The following is a 22,244-nucleotide window of genomic DNA, read 5'->3' as shown; positions in this document are numbered from 1 at the left end:
CATTGGGGACGTTGTAAAGCAGCTTTTTGAAAGGGAAATCGTTAACGAAGTCGCTGTAAAGTCCCCTTTACACACTGAGACTTTCTAGCGATGCATGCTGCACAGCGGGAAACAAAGGACCAAAGAATGGTCCTGAACGATTTGTAGCTATCAGCAACTTCACAGCAGGGGCCAGGTCGCTGATGTGTTTCATACACTGCAATGTCGCTGGGGAGGTCGCTATTACGTAACAAAACCGGTGACGTTACAGCGATGTCGTTTGCGATGTTGCAGTGTGTAAAGCCACCTTTAGATGTGAAGATACCCTGCTGATTATTCCATTATCTCTACCAACAGGCATGTACAGTGCTCTGCTGTTTTCAACATCCTTATAGACGTTGAGAATTGACACACGTGGGCCCCCTGCTCCATTATAATGACTCCTAGTCACAGTCTTGTTCCTGGTGGGATTGTGGAAAAATGTTTTAGACCTAGAATAATCTTTTAAGCAGTTTACTAGTCGGAGCATCAGTGCCCAGTTTGACAGCTGGTCTCATCCACTTCAACAGATCAAACTATAGCTCCAGGTCAGACACTGATACTGATGACCCCCTCCGTCTCTGTATACAGCAATGGGGAGACCACACTTGTATGGGCGCTAGAGCTCCTTTACTGTACTGACCGATGGCCTACACTTAAGGATAGGCTACCAATATCAAGTACTGGACAACCTCTTTAAAGACTTGACATTAGCTTTGTTTTCTTTCTTTTACTAAAGCAGCACTCCAGTGATGTATTGCAGTTTGTAATGCAGAAATGTACTTGTATACAATCCCATGTGAAAGCGCTGTTTTGTTTTTTTCCTGCAGAAATGACACAAAAATTTCATTGGACTAATGCAATTCTGTTCTCCTTTTTTAAAGCGTTTTTGGTGCAGATTTGAAACTGCATTTATTTAACGTTGTTTTATTGCAGAAACGTTAGGGATCTCGCACTTAACACAAGGCTGTGTTCACACAATTCATTCTTCATTCATTTTTTTTGCCGCAATTATCAGAATGCCTTGTAAAATCGCTACTTCCAATAGGTGGCGCTGTGCTAGAGTTTGTCTCCTTTACTGGAGAGACAATTTGAATATTTCCCAGAGGGGCATTGCAGCTATAAGTCCCCTTACCTGGCAGCCAGACTGGCTTGCAAAGTCTCCTTAAGGAGAATAGTGTTCCCCCGTGGTCCCCACATAGCTTTCTCATGAGCCAGATCAGACACCCCCATACTTTGCACTGACGAGGGGCAAGCACCCCGAAACACCGTGTCTGCAAATTGGGATTCTGATCTGGCTTATATATCCTGAGTCATATTGCAAAGGATTGTTGAAAATCCACTTGTGACTTTTAGGATCGCTACTTCCAATAGGTGGCGCTGTGCTAGAGTTTGTCTCCTTTACTGGAGAGACAATTTGAATATTTCCCAGAGGGGCATTGCAGCTATAAGTCCCCTTACCTGGCAGCCAGACTGGCTTGCAAAGTCTCCTTAAGGAGAATAGTGTTCCCCCGTGGTCCCCACATAGCTTTCTCATGAGCCAGATCAGACACCCCCATACTTTGCACTGACGAGGGGCAAGCACCCTGAAACACCGTGTCTGCAAATTGGGATTCTGATCTGGCTTATATATCCTGAGTCATATTGCAAAGGATTGTTGAAAATCCACTTGTGACTTTTAGGATCGCTACTTCCAATAGGTGGCGCTGTGCTAGAGTTTGTCTCCTTTACTGGAGAGACAATTTGAATATTTCCCAGAGGGGCATTGCAGCTATAAGTCCCCTTACCTGGCAGCCAGACTGGCTTGCAAAGTCTCCTTAAGGAGAATAGTGTTCCCCCGTGGTCCCCACATAGCTTTCTCATGAGCCAGATCAGACACCCCCATACTTTGCACTGACGAGGGGCAAGCACCCCGAAACACCGTGTCTGCAAATTGGGATTCTGATCTGGCTTATATATCCTGAGTTATATTGCAAAGGATTGTTGAAAATCCACTTGTGACTTTTAGGATCGCTACTTCCAATAGGTGGCGCTGTGCTAGAGTTTGTCTCCTTTACTGGAGAGACAATTTGTAAAATCACAGCATTTAAAAAATAAAAAAAAAATCACAGCAAATTAATGGAATTGTATGAACACGGCCTGTGTTTTTTAGATGCGTTTTTCAAGTTCCACATATAAAAAGGAAGAAGTGCACCACAAAAACACACAGTTTTAACATTTTTATATGCACAGTGGGCATGAGCTTTTATGAAATCACTTCCACTTTGGTTGAACTTTTCTGCTCAAAACCACACAGCGGAAAAAAAGGCATTGTTTATGGAACATAGAAACATGGCTTAAAGTGTGCAGTCATGTGAGGAAGAAGAGGCGAATATAAAGTCGGATAAACATAGACAACATTTATGTGATCTCTCTTTAAACAGTATATTAATATAGATATTACGTAAGTGAAGAAAAGCAAGCAAATTGACATTTCAGAAATTTACTTCTTCCCGACATCCAATATACACTGTGTACAGAATTATTAGGCAAGTTGTGTTTTAGAGGATTTTTTTTATTATTGATCAACAACTATGTTCTTAATCAACCCAAAAGACTAATGAATATCAAAGCTTAATATTTTTAGAAGTTGGAGGTTTTTTTTTTTTAGATTTGGCTATCTTAGGAGGATATCTGTTTGTGCAGGTAACTATTACTGTGCAGAATTATTAGGCAACTTAATAAAAACCAAATATATTCCCATCTCACTTGTTTATTTTCACCAGGTAAACCAATATAACTGCACAAAATTTAGAAATAAACATTTCTGACATGCAAAAACAAAGCCCATAAAAATTAGTGACCAATATAGCCACCATTCTTTATGATGACACTCAACAGTCTACCATCCATAGATTATGTCAGTTGCTTGATCTGATTACGATCAACATTGCTTGCAGCAGCCACCACAGCCTCCCAGACACTGTTCCGAGAGGTGTACTGTTTTCCCTCCCTGTAGAGCTTACATTTTATGAGGGACAACAGGTTCTCTATGGGGTTCAGATCAGGTGAACAAGGGGGCCATGTCATTCTTTTTTCATCTTTTAGACCTTTACTGGCCAGCCACGCTGTGGAGTAGTTGGATGCATGTGATGGAGCATTGTCCTGCATGAAAATCATGTTTTTCATGAACGATGCCAACTTCTTCCTGTACCACTGCTTGAAGAAGTTGTCTTCCAGAAACTGGCAGTAGGTTTGGGAGTTGAGCTTCACTCCATCCTCAACCCGAAAAGGTCCCACAAGTTCATCTTTGATGATACCAGCCCATATCAGTACCCCATCTCCACCTTGCTGGCGTCTGAGTCGGAGTGGAGCTCTCTGCCCTTTACTGATCCAGCCTCTGGCCCATCCATCTGGCCCATTAAGAGTCACTCTCATTTCATCAGTCCATAAAACCTTTGAAAAATCAGTCTTAAGATATTTCTTGGCCCAGTCTTGACGTTTTATCTTTTCTTGTTCAAAGGTGGTCGTTTTTCAGCCTTCCTTACCTTGGCCATGTCCCCAATTATGGCACACCTTGTGCTTTTTGATACTCCAGTAATGTTGCAGCTCTGAAATATGGCCAAACTGGTGGCAAATGGCATCTTGGCAGCTTCACGCTTGATTTTCCTTAATTCATGGGCAGTTATTTTGCGCCTATTTTGCCCAACATGCTTCTTGCGACACTGTTGGCTATTTGCCATGAAAAGCTTGATTGTTCGGGGATCACGCTTCAAAAGTTTGGCAATTTCAAGACTGCTGCATCCCTCTGCAAGATATCTCACAATTTTGCACTTTTCAGAGCCCGTCAAATCTCTCTTCTGACCCATTTTGCCAAAGGAAAGGAAGTTGCCTAATAATTAAGCAGACCTTATATAGGGTGTTGATGTCATTACACCACACCCCTCCTCATTCCAGAGATGCACCTCACCTGATTTATTTAATTGGTAGTTGTCTCTCAAGCCTATACAACTTGGAGTAGGACAACATGTATAAAAAGTATCATGTGATCAAAATACTAATTTGCCTAATAATTCTGCACACATATACAAATATATACAAATTGTTTGAAACACATGCACATTTCAGTTCTCAAATTTTCTGCATCATGCAATATTTTTGCCCCAGAAAGTAATGGCACAAATGAGCGCCATTGTAATAGTGCTTTCATAAAAGTATTAGTGCCCCCTTTGATTCATTTTGAAAGTTTCAAAATTATGAGTGCCCCCATAAAATAATAATACCCCTTAATCTCCTTAAGGACGCAGCCAATTTGAAGAAGGGCCATAAAATAATAAAAATTCAAGGAGCCATATCTTTTTTTTGTCAATATAACCTCAGGATGGTTTGTTTTAGTTTTTTGCATGCCGAGCTGTAGTTTTTAATAGCCCCATTTTCAGATGCATACAATGTTTTATTCACTTTTTGTTGCATTTTTGTCAAAGTTGCGTCGACCAGAAAACTTCAATAATTTTTACATTGTTTTTTTTTCATTACATCATTTACTGAATCAGTTCTTTAATTTTACCGTATTTTTCGGACCATAAGACGCACTCTTTTCCCCTCAAATGTTGGGGGAAAGTTGGGGGTGCGTCTTATGGTCTGACTGTAGGGCTGCGGCCGGGAATGAGGGTGCTGCGGTGGAGCGGGTCATCGGGGGCACGAGCAGGCAGCAGCAGTGCCTGCCGTGACCACGTGGGCCCGCTCATTACATATGCACGCCCATCCTCCTGCCCATTTCTCAGCGCAGAAGCCGGCGCTGACAGGTGGGCGGGAGGAAGAGCGGGGACGCGCGCATAGTAAAGAGCCGGTCCGCATGATCACCCCTGGCAACTACAGCCTGGAGTGATCATGTGCGGCTGTATTCACTGTCCCCCCGCGCGTCATCATCAGCGCGGGGTGCAGTGAATCAGTACACTCACCCGTCCCCGTGTGTGGAGGCGTCCCCCTGCAGCTGGCGTCCCCGGTCAGCTGATCGGCACAGACAGGAAGACATCCCGTGCTGCAGGGGAATGGCCACACACACACACACACACACACGCACGTGGTGCAGAGAGGAAGATGATCAGCTGCAGGGAGTGAGGAACAGGTGAGTATAAACGTTTGTTTTTTTTTCTCTGTGCTATAGGATACAGGCCATATACCAGGATGGTATATGAGCACGATGGGGCATATAGCAGGAAGGGAGTATATGAGCAGGATGGATGGGGGGTATATGAACAGGATGGGGGTATATGAACAGGATGGGGGTATATGAACAGGATGGGAGTATATGAGCAGGATGGATGGGGGTATATGAACAGGATGGGGGTATATGAACAGGATAGGGGTATATGAACAGGATGGGGGGTATATGAACAGGATGGGGGGTATATGAACAGGATGGGGGGTATATGAACAGGATAGGGGTATATGAACAGGATGGGGGTATATGAACAGGATGGGGGTATATGAACAAGATGGAGGTATATGAACAGGATGGGGGTATATGAGCAGGATGGATGGGGGAATATGAGCAGGATGGATGGGGGGTATATCAATAGGATGGGGGTATATGAACAGGATGGGGGAATATGAGCAGGATGCTGGTATATAAGCAGGATAGGGGTATATGAGCAGGATGGGGGTATATGAGCAGGATGGGGGTATATGAGCAGGATGGGGGTTTATAGCAGGACCATATACAAGGCAGGAGGATCATTACCAGGATGGGGTACCTTAGTAGAGAATTTGGGGACATTACCCCCATAACAGTGTCAGCAGCAGATCTTCGCCCCATAACAGTGTGTCATGACCACATTTTTTTGCTTAAAGTTTTATTTTCCTATTTTCCTCCTCTAAAACCAGGGTGCGTCTAATAGTCCGGTGCGTCTTATAGTCCGAAAAATACTGTATATTTTCATAGATTAGACTTTTAAGAATACGACAACACTGAATATGCTTTTTTATTTTTAAAATGTCTTTGTTTTAACTGGGTAAAAGGGGAGTGATCTAATTTTTATTTTTTCATTTAATACCTTTTTTTCTATTTTTTCTTGGCTCCCATAGCCGACTGGAACATATGATTGTTTGATCGTGTGTACAATTTACTCCAATACCAAGTATTGTACATTGATACATTTGAGCGTAGTGGACACTTCTTGTGTGCCTCACTCCATGGGTGGACCTGGGGAGTCTTCCCCCCTTTTCTTGCCACAATACTCGCTATACCACCTGTGATACATTATTAGTACATACTTAGATATATAGAACATTTCCTGAGATAATGTGAAGATACTGATGTCCTATTCGTATAAAAAATAATAATAAAGTGTTTTTTTTTTCCAGATTTTGGACTCCGAGCTCTTTGAACTCATGCATCAGAATGGAGACTACACACATTTCTACTTCTGTTATCGTTGGTTTCTACTTGATTTCAAAAGAGGTATTCTTAATAAATGGTCAATGTAAAACTCTTGTGTAATTATTGTGTCTTTGTATAATGAGGAATCATCAGTTCTTAGAAAAACACAAAAAGTGACAGTAGATAAAATTATCAGACCTTTCTCATATTCATATCATTGGCCAATCAGATGATTTCCTTCAGTATTCCAAGGACACAGGGGCCACTTAAATTTTACCCGAGAAAGGTCGAAATGTGGTGAAGTTCTCTTCTCTAGGAGGCACATTATTTGTGAGGGGTAAAGGAGCTGATTCTGATGATAAATAGAGAATATGCAGGATTGGACTCATCAGTTTATTATTTTATTGAGTTGCTGATCCTTATGCGGGCGTCACACGAGACGATCTATCGTGCGATGCATCGTCGGGGTCACGGTTTTTGTGACGCATATCCGGCATCGTTTAGGATGTCGTTCCGTGTGACAACTACGAGCGACGCAAAACGTTTGCAAATCGTTTTTAAATTTTAAAAAATCGTTTATTTTTCTTTGCGCTGGTTGTTCATCATACCCGGGGCAGCACACATCGCTCCGTGTGACACCCCGGGAACGATGAACACAGCTTACCTGCGTGCCGCGGCTCCTGCCGGCAATGCTGAAGGAAGGAGGTGGGTGGGATGTTTACGTCCCACTTATCTCCGCCCCTCCGCTTCTATTGGCCGGTCGCTGTGTGACGTCGCTATGACGCCGAACGTCCATCCCCCTTCAGGAAGTGGATGTTCGCCGCCCACAGCGAGGTCACTCAGCAGGTAAGTACGTGTGACGGGGGTTTAACGACTTTGTGCGCCACGGGCAACTAATTGCCCGTGACGCACAAATGACGGGGAGGGTACGATCGCTTGTGCGATCGCACGATAGATCGTACCGTGTGATGCCCGCATTAGACTTTAAGAGAATCATCAATTCACTTATCTTCTAATAAATTCTCCTAATTCAAATAACAAATGTAGCAAATATTTCAGCAATGCAACCAAACGGGCAGAAAATAAAAAAAAAAATGCAAATCCAGTAAAATGTGTCCTGGTGTCTAAAGTACATAATATTAGCCATGGAAAAAGATGTCCCTGTCTATTGAATCTGCAAGAGAAGACAAGAAGTATAGGTTATCCTGAGTGTCTTATATATACACAGCCATTAATAGACAAGCACTCAGGAGAAGGCTGTGTCAGAGTTTACCTCTGTTGCTGATACTTCTAGCCTTCTTCTTTTTCTGCTGCTTCTTAATGCACAAGAATACCTCTTAAATTGCTGCCTTTATAAGTGCATGAACCAATATACCAGCACAGATCTCTCCAATGTTGACTATCTGCACACTAAGGCCTCCTACACAAGTCCGTGCAATAAACTAACATTTTGAACGGTCCATGGTGTAGATACATATGTCCGTCCATGTACTGTTTGTGTGCTATCCGTATGACATCTGGATAGCACATGGACAACACGAACTTGTATACTTACCTGTCTCCGGCGCTGCTGTCTCCCACGCTGCTGTTGATTCTGGGTCCGCCGCAGTCAGTGCAGTGAATATTCATTAGCATAATGAGCGGGCCCAAAAGCAACAGCAAAGGCAGAGACAGCAGCGCTGGAGACATTTAAGTATAACAATACATTTATTTCTCTGTGACCTGTGTTTCCTCTGATACATGTCACCTGGATAACATGAGTGTGCTGTCCATGTGACATCCGTGCTGCTGGCAGAAAACTTACATGTCGCCTTGTGGAGCACACGAACACGCAAGTGCTTCACACGTATACACGGTTCGTATCAAAGCACAGACGAGTGTACAAGCCCATTGATTTTAATGGATCTACACATGTTCGTGTATCCAGTACGTGTAAAAACAGACGTCACATGTACTGGAGACACAGATGTGTGAATGTGGCCAAAGTGCAAAGCTAGTCTTCTGTTTTCCTTTTAAAAAAGGCAGTGCTTTTATCAATAAAATAGAGAGGGGTTTTTAATTCTATACATTTCAATAAGGTTTTATTTATTTTTTTCTCCTTCACATTTCCCAAGAGGTGATAGATCCCCTTTAGAAACTACTTCAGGATAAACCACTATAAATAAACTTCAGCCCTAACAAATCAAGATGATGTCAATGATTTGAATTTAAGGAAAAAAATTGTGTTGTATAAAATCTAAATTAAAATCCATTAAAACTAAACTTCAGTAAGACCCGCAACACAGATCCGTTTTTTTTTGTACGTGTGCGGTACGTATTTGCACGTACCGGAGATGCGTACACACGGAGACCCATGTTATTCAATGGTAGATGGCACACACACGTAAAATCACACGGAACGGGAAGAGCCGGGTACAGTCCCAGAACTGTCGCATATAATGTATGCGGCAATTCTGGGCAGCTGCTGACTGATATTGTTAGGCTGGGGGGCTCCCCATAACGTGGGGCTCCCCATCCTGAGAATACCAGCCTTCAGCCGTATGGCTTTATCTGGCTGGTATTAAAATTGGGGGGGACCGCACGCCGTTTTTTTTTAATTATTTATTTTACTGCACAGTATAGACACGCCCACCGGTTGCTGTGATTGGGTGCAGTGAGACAGCTGTCACTCAGCGTGGGGGGCGTGTCTTACTGCAACCAATCACAGGCGTCTGTGGGTGGGGAAAGCAGGGAATACGAGATTGATTAATGAGCGGCCGGCATATTCAAAGTAATTGTTGCCGCGTATTCTCTGCACAGCTGTTCCTCGCCGCGCTGGTGATCGGGGAGCGGTAAGTATGAGAGAGGGCTGCTCACTTCAGTCACTCGGGGGATTAGCGGTCACTGGTGAATCCTTCACAGGTGACCGCTAATCAGTACGCGGCACACAGACAGAGCCTGCGGAATGACAATGAAGTCGGGTGAAGTTCACCCGTGTTCATTCTCATCGCGCAACTCTGTCTGCTGTCAGCCGACATGTATCAACGACATTGTGCAACACACAAACGGACATTCCACACGGACATTCCACGTACACATACACGGGCATTTTACACACAAACACGGACATTTTACACGTACACACGGCTCGCATACGCCATCACACGGATGCCATACGTACCGGAGAAACGCCCCAATAAAACGGAACACGGACCCGAAAAACGGACCGTGTCACATGGACGTTTTTATGCGGAAGTGTGTTTTAGGCCTAACTCTGCGGCTATCTTGTATTCTTAATATTTCAAAATATGTACATTTATTTTGTTGTTGACCAAAACACAATGTCTAGATCATCGGCTGGATACTTTATGACTTATTAAGCCAAGGTTTGTCTTCCATCTCATGTGATTTAATATGTCCAATACCTTTTCGCAAAATTTTATTTATTTTTTTTACATGTTGTTTTTGGCAGAATTGTTATATGAAGATGTATTTGCTGTTTGGGAAGTTATCTGGGCAGCAAGACATATTTCCTCAGAACATTTTGTATTGTTCATCGCTCTTGCTCTTGTGCAAGTTTATCGAGAGATCGTGCGAGACAACAACATGGATTTTACAGATATTATCAAGTTTTTTAATGGTAAGTACTTTGCATAAGATTTTGAACCATTAAGGCCACACTGAGTACTTGGTGAGTTGTTTTTTTTTATCTCCGTACTTGTAAGCCAAAAAAAGGAGTGGAACAATCAGAGGAAAAGCATATTAGAAACACGGGCGCCACTTCTGGATTATTTTTTACCTACACCTGGTTTTGCTGTTACTTTATTCCTGCGAGCCCACCTGAATATCCTGTTTTGGTTGTTTGTTTTTTTTTTTATTTTAAATTCACCACATGGTTCCAGAAATATGAGTATTTATATTTAGTGCCACTTTTTATGGTCTTTACAAGGGGACATTGCTCATAGGGTAATTTTACAGAGTAGCCTGAAGACATGCCCCAGAGTACCAGTGACACATGCCCCCTCGGTAAAAGCCATGAAAATTAGCACTAAATGAAAAGGACTATATCTCTGGAACTGTTAGGCTATGTGCGCACTAGAGCTTTTTACCTGCGGATTTACCCGCGGATTTGCCCCGGAAATTTCTTGAGAAATGTCTGCAATCTTTGTGCAGACATTTCCCATGAAATTCAATGAGAAAAAAAAATAGTTGTGCGCACTGTGCGGATTTTTCTCAAGAAAATTTCTTGAGAAAATTTTCTCGAGAAACTTTCTTGAGAAAATGTGCATGTCCATTAATTTCCGCAGGTACCTGCGGTATTCCGGGGGTATTCCGCAGGTAGCAATGATGTGCGGTATACCACCGGAATAGCCGCGAATTACCTGCGGGAATGCTCATCGCTGCCTGCGGTTTTGCAGGAAGCGATAACATTATGCCAGGAAGAGGAAGCGGAGCAGAGTAAACACAGACGTCACACTCCCTGGACGCCGCACAGAAGCGCTTCCGTGCGACCTCCAGGTCTGTCCCGTGCAGTCTGTGTCCTGCTCCGGCCTCGCGGCTGCTTGCCCTGCAGGGTGTCAGTGTGTGCCCGCAGTGTCAGCAGCCTGTCACGCTGCAGCGCAGGCAGACACTGACACAGGCAGACACTGACACTGCACTGCAAGGTGTCAGTGTCTGCCCGCAGTGTCAGCAGCCTGTCACGCGGCAGCGCAGGCAGACACTGACATCCTGCAGTGCTGGGAGCCGCGGGGATGACGATCGCTGCTGTCAGGAGGTGAGATCATTACCTGCTGTGACGATCTCCTGCCTCCTGACGTCACCGCGGTCACTGCTGTCTATGCCCGTCTCGCGAGCGGCCCGAGACTGTCACTAGCGGTGACGTCACGGGCTCTCGCGATACTTCTGACAACGCGGCGGGCATAGAAGTCAGTGACAGCACTGACATCAGCAGTACAGGAGATGATCACAGAAGGTAATGATCTCATCTATGCTCCTGATGGCAGCACTCGTCATCCCCTGCAGTGACCTGAGCTGACCTATTGATGTTAGCTCAGGTCACTGCATTGCTCTCCCAGCCAATGGGGAACATTCTGTTCTTCATTGACTGGGACAGTGACAATGGTATGGATCGCCGTGGGACCCCCCCCTTATTGGATTACGCCGGACGTGGATTGATTGTTCTTTTCAATAAATTGGTTAAAGAGGCTATGTGGGGAGTGTTTTTTCAAATAAAACTTTTTTTGTTGTCTATTTTTTAATTATTACTGACTGGGTTGGTGATGTCGGGTATCTGATAGACGCCTGACCTCACCAACCCCAGGGCTTGATGCCAGGTGACATTACACATCTGGCATCAACCCCATATATTACCCCGTTTGCCAACGCACCAGGGCGCGGGATGAGCTGGGGCAAAGCGCCAGGATTGGCACGTCTAATGGATGCGCCACTTCTGGGGCGGCTGCGGCCTGCTATTTTTAGGCTGGGGAGTGTCCAATAACAGTGGACCTCCCTAGTCTGAGAATATCAGACCCCAGCTGTCCGCTTTACCTTGGCTGGTGATCCAATATGGGGGGGACCGCACGTTTTTTGTTTTAAATTATTTATATAATTTAAAATAACAGCGTGGGGTGCCCACTGTTTTGGATTATCAGCCAAGGTGAAGCTGCCAGCGGTGGTCTGCAGGCTGCAGCCGTCTGCTTTACCCAAGCTGGCTACAAAATATGGGGGGACCTCACGTCGTTTTTTTTTAATTATTTATTTATTTTATGGCTAAATACAAGGCTAAGCACCCTTTAGTGCCACATGAAAGTCACTAAAGGGTGCCAGCTTAGAAAATGCAGGGAGGTGGAACATTATATAGGTTTTTCTCATCTATCTATCTATCTATCTATCCCTCTATCTATCTATCCCTCTATCTATCTATCCCTCTATCTATCTATCCCTCTATCTATCTATCCCTCTATCTATCTATCTATCTATCTATCTATCCATCTATCCCTCTATCTATCTATCCATCTATCCCTCTATCTATCTATCTATTCATCTATTCATCTATCTATCCCTCTATCTATCTATCTATTCATCTATTCATCTATCTATCTATCCCTCTATCTATCTATCTATTCATCTATCCATCTTTCCCTCTATCCATTATCTGTCTATCGATTATCTTTATTATTTATTGCAGGGACAAACCTGCGGTAAATCCGCGGCAAATCCGCGGTAAATCCGCGGCAAAACCGCATGCGGATTTGGTGCGGATTTTTTCCGCAGGTCCGGAAATCTTTCACTGGCAGAAGTTTCTCAAGAAATTTTCTTGAGAAACTTCACATTTCTAGTGCGCACATATCCTAAGGCAGATTTAGAAATATAAACAAACAAAATATATATACTATATATATATATATATTATATATATATATATATATATATATATAAGTCCAACAATGTAGACCAGCTCACTCCTGTGAATCACCTGGATCCTCAGCTGACCTGGTTAACTCCGTTGTGCCCGGATCAGGGCGTAGGAGTCCATCCATACAAATGTGAACAACAACAAGGCAGAGTCCAGCAATAACGTGAGCAATCCAGGATGCTGTTAAAAAAAATGTCCTTTTTATTCATAAATTCATTAAAATATAATGGTCCAAGCAATTCAGAACAGCATTATCGCAGGAAAATAGTGCAGATAGGACTACGCGTTTCAGCGGTAAAATCCGCCTTCTTCACGGTCCAGAATCTGATCTGCTTTCCAAACATAGAACCTTATATACATCTCACTCCCATCAGGGTAATTACAAACATGTGTGAGAGATTTAAAAACATGAGCTAGAAAAGCAAATCAAACATGTAAGCTATCCGCATATTGATCAATATACAGCATGCATAAGAGTTATAAGGAAAGGATTCAGCATTTTGGAGAAAAATACAATCAGAACATCCAATAACCTGACCATAAAACTATTTTTTAAGTGATACAAAAGCATAACACAGTAGTAATAGCCAGCAACATATAATGCAACAATGTATCAATAATGCATAATGATATCCATATTTAAAAAAAAGGGGGGTATCCCAATTGGTCTTTGGAGAGAGCCAAGAAAAAAATAGCAGGCATTGATAGGATTAAGCTTTTTGGATTCTACCAAGAAAAAAAGACAGTTTGACTCCAAAAAATCTGGGGTAGTTTTCAGCACTAATTATAGGATTAAAGTTCTTTTCCTCCTGGCAGCAGTGTTTAAAGTGCAGGCGCCGGGCAGGTTTAGAATGATAATAAATTGCAGAGTAACCCCATATCTACAGGTTAACAGCATTTTTTCACATGACAGGTTTCTTTAATTGTGCTCAATATTAAGTGATACAATTAATATAAAATAATAATTACGGTATAACTAATATGTTAATATTGAGCAGAATTAATTTCACCCTGTTGGTTCGTCCTTGACAAGAGTCAAGGTCCCTCATGTTGCCCCTCGGGAAAATTAATTTCCCATCTCTGCTCTATTATGTATAGCACGATATTATGTCTAGCACTGTATATAAGGGAGAAACAAAGTGGGCAATACATGCCGCAGTCTCTATTATTTTGTATCTACAGATGTGTACCTGTGTATTAACCATGTGACCTATCACATGATCGATTAAAAGGGGATCATGTGACATGTTATGTGAAATATGGGGGCTGGGGCGCCCACATCTTCTAAACTGCCTGGGGTTCTGACTACTCTTCATCCGCCCCTGATCATCACTGTTTGATAAAGAGAGTGGAGTGTAGACCATGAGGGACCAGTCAGCGTAGGGGTGGGTCTTGTGAGGAATCTGTGAGTATTGCTTTTTTATGTAATTCTGATCATTTAAAAATAAAAAATGGACAATTTTTTAAAGCATATACAGTGCCATTAGAAAGTGTTTGTCAAAATAAAATTAGGTTTCTGCAGTGATCTACTCAAAGTCCTGACATAAATTCCAGTGGGGTTTCTGTAATCAGCTTGGTATATGTGAAAAGAAAAGGGGAGAAAGGAGCGCTCCTGTAGCAGTTGTGTGTGCCTTCAAAACCCCGGTATTGAACGTGTAGAGAAGGATCATTGCTGCAAGCACTCCTTGTGAACTCGTCAGGTTGGCAGCAGCCGCTGAGGCTTTGGTGATATCCCGCTGGTGTGGCTGCATCCAAAAATGGTGCACCGTGGACTGGTCAAGCCAGCGGCAATTGTACTCTAGGGCGCCATATTTTTCACATGTATGGAGTAAGTGCAGGCACAGAAAAGGATCCCACAACCTGACATACATGTCAACCGCCTGCTTTTTCTTGGAGGTAGACCCACGAAATGTACGTCAGGCTGCGGGGTCTTTTTCTGTACCTGCACTCACTCCATACATGTGAAAAACATGGCACTCTAGAGTACAATTGGGGCTGGCTTGATCAGTTCAAGGGGCACCATCTGCGGACACAGCTACACCTATAGGACCTCACCATAGCTTCAGCGGCTGCTGCCGAACTGACGAGTTTACAGGAAGTGCCTGCAGCAATACACCTTCTAAACACGTTCAATACCGGGGTTGTATCGGGATGCACAACCGCATCATGAGCGCTCCTCTTTCTCCTTTTCTTTTCACATATACCAACGAGTGGAACCTCCACATCATGATTAATTTCCTTTGTGATAGAGCCGCGTGCAGTGATTCTAAAAAGCCCAATCTTTTATTACTTTAATCAGTTTGGTGACATTTTTGCTAAAATAAAAGAACATTTTTTCATAGGACTGTATGTGTATTGAATTTTTGTTGCATATTAACTAAATGAACAAATAATGGTCGTCTGCAGAAAAAAATATAAAAAACTCTAACATAAAATTTTACTTCTTGCTTTGATAGAAATGGCGGAGCACCATGATGCACAGCTCATTCTGAGGATAGCCCGGGAACTAGTTCACAAGGTTCAAACTCTGATTGAAAACAAATGAGGAACTTCCATTTTTAATTGAAGACCATGAAAAGCATGATCATCATCTAGAGGTGCTCGAAGGGCCTTCAACTGTGTCCAGCAGCAGAATCCATCTTCTCTGTACTTGTTGATCAGTGTCAATCTCTTCAGGACATTTTCCATTTCTCAGTAAGAAAAACACAGTACCAGGTCAGCTAAAACAAGGATCACGGTCTGGTGTTTAATAAATTGTCACATATCTAACCAAGCCCCATTTCAGTGAAACGGGAAGTATAGAAGGCACCAAACTTTGTGAACCCTTGATTTCCATGCTGCTGTATCGGTGGGAGTATATCATTGTCTTCTAAGACTTAAATCTTATTGTATGTTGGCCAAGGAATTTTTCGCAAACTTCTTCTTTCAGTTGACTTCCGGGGACAGATGCCATATCAAGCCCTTTACAAATGATGTTAAGTTAACTATGTTCTGTTCTGCATGCAGATGTGTCTCTATATTCCACTGTGATTTCCATGAAGGGCTGTTGAAAAAAAACACCCAGGCATGAGATGGGCTGTGAAGTCTATAACTAAAAAAATCTCTACATACTGATCGCCAGAACATGAAAATCTGATGATTCAGTGGTACATTTGCTCTGACTACAGCTCACATTTTCCTTATTATACCGGAAGGCCAAATTTGAAATCAAGAACATCAGAAACATACATGAGTTTCATGCCTTTGCCTATCACGTCACTTGAACATTGGGTTAGGAGTGACCTAGTGATTTGCTTTCACAAGTGCTTTTGGGGTATTTACAGTTGACAACCTTTTTTGTAACGGAAAAGGGGGACAGAATTACCTATATATATACAGAGAGAGAGAGAGAGTGATTTTCCCATATCCGTTCTCAGGTGGTTAACACTTTGATGTCCTATAAAAATACTAGATGACCCATGACACTTCCATGTCTTACGTAATGCAGCTCTTATTAACAATAACAAGTTAGCAAATTTATTTTCGAAGTTATCTAGAAGGCACCTTATAAATTATTTTTGTCTTCGAACTAAGGGCTTTTTTGTCCAAAAATGGTACATGTACAATTATTAGAAGATTACAACCTTTGTGTAACGTATGACATAACTGGAGTGTCTGTTCCGTTTTGTTGACGTTACTTCTGTATTATCTTTTTAAAGAGACTGCAGTATTATTGGCGCATGGAGAGACCATGGTGCATGATGGATGCATGTATGTTCTCTGTAAATGTAAGGACTCCTCTGTATGTTGTTACCCATTCAGTAGTTCATTATTTGATCATTACTACGTTCTCTTCACCAATGTGCATGTTGAGGAAGTTACAACTAAATCACAATCTTCCTCAATTTGGAAAATTAACAAAAATTGCAAAATAAGCTCCTTAGTTTTCTCCCCTCATGTCGGTAGATAATGTAATGTGATTGCAGCACCAATATCTAAGAGATTTTTTCCGTGGTGTGTACGAAAAGTTTCACTTGGCCATATCTTAATCCCTTAAAGGGGTTGTGCACTACAAAGACAACACTTTCTTAATTAAAAATATTCCCGTACATAGAGTAACAGCACCTTACATTCATCCCCTATGCCGCCACCACCCCAGGGTCACGTGGCGCTGTTACCAGTGGCTGCTTCATGGTCACATCCTTCCCAACTAATTGGGAGAGTCAGAGAGAAGCAGCCTGATTTAGCTGCAGGGCTCACGCGACATAACAGCATCCTGCGAGCGCCAACATCACTAGAACAGTGTCGGCATAATGATGAGTATATGGTGTTTTTACTCTATGTTGAGCAATATTGTAATTGACACGGGGTTGTCCAAGTGGTGGATAAACAATTTAATATTTAGTATAGCTTAACACAGTTGTCGAAAGACTACAGATATTATGAAATCATTAGCAGTTAACAATGTAGTAAAACACGTACCACTTGGTCCAAGGGAAGACACAGACAGCAGAGGACCCCTCTGCAAGAACTGTATATGGGCCCACAGGAATGAAATAGCTCCTCATAATGTAGCCCATTATGTATCTGTAAGAGAAGCTGCTTGCTGCTTTGGCTGTGGATGTAGTCTCCCACATCTCTTAAGCCCCTGTGCTACACAAATTGCTCCAATGGTATGGCCACCCCTGCCTTGAACCAGAATAAAACTATAGAAGAAGAACCACTTCTGCAGACAAATCTAGATCCAATACACATGATAATTTGTGAGAGATGTGGTTTATTTCTACGCGTTTTGATGTGAAACCCCACTTCTTCTTTAAGAAATCCACCAATCTACATTCGTCTGCAACAGCACGGTTCCTGTTCCATGGTTTTATTCTGGTTCCAGTACTTCTCGTTTGGCCTTTAGGGCATGTGGATTCTGCGGCAGCTGCACTATGCTTGTACTATTCGTTGTGTGTCACACAACCAAACACGGTAAGTGACCAGCCCTCATGATCTATTCTCTCTTTTTGTTGGGTAAGACCCTACTGTGTTTGTCTATCCACAGTAATCCACCCCTGCCTTGGTCATATCTTAAGCAGGGGTGGAGATACCATTGGTGCAATCTGAGCAGCTGCACAGGGGCCTGATAAGTAACAGTAACATTTCCACCTCCAAAAAGGGTTGAATCATGCATTATGATGAACTTTTGGACTGCAAATGACCATTTACTGTTTTTGCACAAGGACCCACTTCAATATGTGTCCGCTCCTGTCCTAAGCCCTTCATATTTAGTATAGCTTAACACTTATCAGCTGTGGCCAACAAAGGTTTGGAGACCTCTGCTTTGGAAGGTAATATGACCTACAAGTTCATCTTAATAAATTGGAATATCATCAAAAAGTTAATTTATTTCAGTAATTCAATACAAAAAGGAAACGCATATATTATATAGAGTCATTACACAGAGAGTGATCTATTTCAAGTGTTTATTTCTGGTAATGTTGATGATTATCGCTTATAGCCAATGAAAACCCAAAAGTCATTATCTCAGAAAATTCGAATATTATATAAGACCAACTGAAAAAAAATACTTTAAACTCAGAAATGTTGGCCTACTGAAAAAGATGTTCAGTAAATGCACTTTGTACTTGATACTTAGTACTTGATCGGGCTCCTTATGCATGAATTACTGCATCAATGCGGCATGGCATGGAGGTGATCAGCCTGTGGCACTGCTGAGGTGTTATGGAAGCCCAGGTTGCTTTGATAACAGCCTTCAGCTTGTCTGCACTTTTGGGTCTGGCGTCTCTCATTTTCCTCTTGACAATACCCCATATATTCTCTATGGGGTTTAGGTCAGGTGAATTTGCTGGCCAATCAAGCACAGTGATACTGTGGTTATTAAAGCAGGTATTGGTACTTTTGGCAGTGTGGACAGGTGCCACGTCCTGCTGGAAAATGAAATTTCTATCTCCAAAAAGCTTGTCAGCAGAGGGAAGCATGAAGTGCTCTAAAATTTTTTGGTAGATGGCTGCGCTGACTTTGGTCTTTCTAAAGCATAGTGGACCTACACCAGCAGATGACATGGCTCCCCAAACCATCACTGATTGTGGAAACTTCACACTACATCTCAAGCAGCTTGGATTGTGGCCTCTCCACTCTTCCTCCAGACTCTGGGACCGCGATTTCCAAATGAAAAGCAAAATTTACTTTCATCTGAAAACAACACTTTGGACCACTGAGCAACAGTGCAGTTCTTTTTCTTTTAGACCCAAGTAAGACGCTTCTGGCGTTGTCTATTGGTCATGAGTGGCTTTACACAAGGAATGTGACAGTTGTAGCCCATGTCCTGGATACGGTTGTATGTGGTGGCTCTTGAAGCACTGACACCAGCAGCAGTCCACTCCTTGTGAATCTCCTCCAAATTATTGAGTGTCCTTTTCTTAACAATCCTATCAAGGCTGCGGTTATCCCGGTTGCTCGTGCACCTTTTTCTACCACACTTTTTCCTTTCACTCAACTTTCCATTAATATGCTTGGATACAGCACTCTGTGAACAGCCAGCTTCTTTAGCAATGACATTTTGTGGCTTACCCTCCTTGTGGAGTGTGTCAATAACTGCCTTCTGGACATCTGTCAAGTCAGCAGTCTTCCCCATGATTATGTAGCCCACAGAACCAGACTTAAGGACCATTTTAAATGCTTCGGAAGTTTTTGCAGGTTTTTTGTGGCAATTATTCTAATTTTCTGAGATAATGACTTTTGGGTTTTCATTGGTTGTAAGCTATAATCATCAACATTAACAGAAATAAACACTTAAAATAGATCACTCTGTGTTTAATGACTGTATAATGTATGCGTTTCCCTTTTTGTATTGATATACATAAATAAACTTTTTGATGATATTCTAATTTATTGAGATGCACTTGTATCTACAGTAAATATCTGTCCTTGCAGCAGAGCTTATATTTGGTTCTGTTTGGCACAGAAGTGTTATCGATGATAACCTGGAGAACTCATTGTGATGTTAATAAGGTGCGTAATAGACATGTTGGGCTGATTTCATTATAGCTTTTACTAAAGTTCTACTTGTATCGCCATAGAACATCTATAAGGTTCAGTCAAAAAAACAAGACATATAATGCACCTATACGATCACTTTATTAGTGGGGTTTTCAACTTTTGTGGACAATAATTTTTTTGCACAACTAATTTTTTTTTTATGGCTCTATATCTCAGCCAAATTTAGGCTTTTAAAGTGCAAGTGCCAACCACTTTCAAATCGCTCATTTTCGTGCAGATTCTCAATGTGTGTTAATCGATATGAATGGGAAGCGATTAATACCTGTGCCTCAATTTACCACGAACAGGAAAATAATGTTCACCGTCCTCTGGTGGTAAATGGCGGCTATGGGGAAAACTAACTCCTGTATTTTTGTCTAGATGGAGAATTCACTGGTAACATCATTCTTACAAGCAGGGAGTGAACTTCACATATAAGACTTTGGTCTGAGGTCACAATGCTGTGATCGATCATCACTGGGTGAACACGGACTAATAAGGTCCCTTGGGGTCTACAGAGGATCCTTGTGATTTTAGCAGTAAAATGCAGTCATATGAAAAGGTTTGGGCACCCCTATTAATGTTAACCTTTTTTCTTTATAACAAGTTGGGTTTTTGCAACAGCTATTTCAGTTTCATATATCTAATAACTGATGGAGAAGTAATATTTCTGGATTGAAATGAGGCTTATTGTACTAACAGAAAATGTGCAATCCGCATTTAAACAATATTTGACCGGTGCAAAAGTATGGCCACCCTTATCAATTTCTTGATTTGAACACTCCTAACTACTTTTTACTGACTTACTAAAGCACTAAATTGGCTTTGTAACCTCTTTGAGCTTTGAACTTCATAGGCAGGTGTATCCAATCATGAGAAAAGGTATCTAAGGTGGCTACTTGCAAGTTGTTCTCGTATTTGAATCTCCTATGAAGAGTGGCATCATGGGCTCCTCAAAACAACTCTCAAATGATCTGAAAACAAAGATTATTCAACATAGTTGTTTAGGGGAAGGATACAAAAAGTTGTCTCAGAGATTTAAACTGTCAGTTTCCACTGTGAGGAACATAGTAAGGAAATGGAAGAACACAGGTACAGTTCTTGTTAAGCCCAGAAGTGGCAGGCCAAGAAAAATATCAGAAAGGCAGAGAAGAAGAATGGTGAGAACAGTCAAGGACAATCCACAGACCACCTCCAAAGACCTGCAGCTTCATCTTGCTGCAGATGGTGTCAATGTGCATCGGTCAACAATACAGCGCACGTTGCACAAGGAGAAGCTGTATGGGAGAGTGATGCGAAAGAAGCCGTTTCTGCAAGCACGCCACAAACAGAGTCACCTGAGGTATGCAAAAGCACATTTGGACAAGCCAGTTACATTTTGGAAGAAGGTCCTGTGGACTGATGAAACAAAGATTGAGTTGTTTGGTCATACAAAAAGGCGTTATGCATGGAGGCAAAAAAACACGGCATTCCAAGAAAAGCACTTGCTACCCACAGTAAAATTTGGTGGAGGTTCCATCATGCTTTGGGGCTGTGTGGCCAATGCCGGCACCGGGAATCTTGTTAAAGTTAAGGGTCGCATGGATTCAACTCCGTATCAGCAGATTCTTGACAATAATGTGCAAGAATCAGTGACAAAGTTGAAGTTACGCAGGGGATGGATATTTCAGCAAGACAATGATCCAAAACACTGCTACAAATCTACTCAGGCATTCATGTAGAGGAACAATTACAATGTTCTGGAATGGCCATCCCAGTCCCCAGACCTGAATATCATTGAACATCTGTGGGATGATTTGAAGCGTGCTGTCCATGCTCGGCGACCATCAAACTTAACTGAACTGGAATTGTTTTGTAAACAGGAATGGTCAAATATACCTTCATCCAGGATCCAGGAACTCATTAAAAGCTACAGGAAGCGACTAGAGGCTGTTTATTTTTGCAAAAGGAGGATCTACAAAATATTAATGTCACTTTTATGTTGAGATGCCCATACTTTTGCACCGGTCAAATTTTGTTTAAATGCGGATTGCACATTTTCTGTTAGTACAATAAACCTCATTTCAATCCAGAAATATTACTTATTAGTCCATCAGTTATTAGATATATGAAACTGAAATAGCTGTTGCAAAAACCCAAATTGTTATAAAGAAAAAAGGTTAACATTAATAGGGGTGCCCAAACTTTTTCATACGACTGTAGCTCAGAATTTCATCAAAAACATCAGAATCTGCAGTGTAGGCTGCAATGTAGATGTGAACCAACTCTTGTAAAAGGGAACGTTTTACCTTATATCACCTTTTGTGCTATATCTTAGGTAGCTGCATATTTAGTGGGCAGATATATGTCACAAGCTGTAATTAGGGAATACATCATGACTATGGCCTTTATATTTACCTTGTGTTTATATAAAATATCCGCTCTAAATTCTAGGTTCAGTGTATG

The 22,244-nt window shown here is 42.0% G+C and overlaps 1 protein-coding gene across 3 annotated transcripts in view; it reads left to right on the top strand.

Moving 5' to 3' along the window:
• Positions 1–19,517, top strand: part of SGSM2 (small G protein signaling modulator 2) — a 511,886-nt gene extending 492,369 nt beyond the window's left edge. For all 3 annotated transcript variants that reach the window (XM_075335301.1, XM_075335300.1, XM_075335299.1), the window contains 3 exons: positions 6,364–6,460; positions 9,831–9,998; positions 15,230–19,517. In XM_075335301.1, the coding sequence (XP_075191416.1) occupies positions 6,364–6,460; positions 9,831–9,998; positions 15,230–15,318 (354 nt within the window). In that variant the 3' untranslated portion in view covers positions 15,319–19,517. The remainder of the gene's footprint in view (positions 1–6,363; positions 6,461–9,830; positions 9,999–15,229) is intronic.
• The last annotated feature ends 2,727 nt before the right edge of the window (positions 19,518–22,244 follow it).

The sequence above is a fragment of the Anomaloglossus baeobatrachus genome, chromosome 2 (genome assembly GCF_048569485.1).
Source record: "Anomaloglossus baeobatrachus isolate aAnoBae1 chromosome 2, aAnoBae1.hap1, whole genome shotgun sequence".
In the NCBI taxonomy this organism is placed as follows: Eukaryota; Metazoa; Chordata; class Amphibia; order Anura; family Aromobatidae; genus Anomaloglossus; species Anomaloglossus baeobatrachus.
The sequence above is the reverse complement of the archived record's forward strand: the minus strand, read 5'-3'. Positions and strand labels throughout refer to the sequence as shown.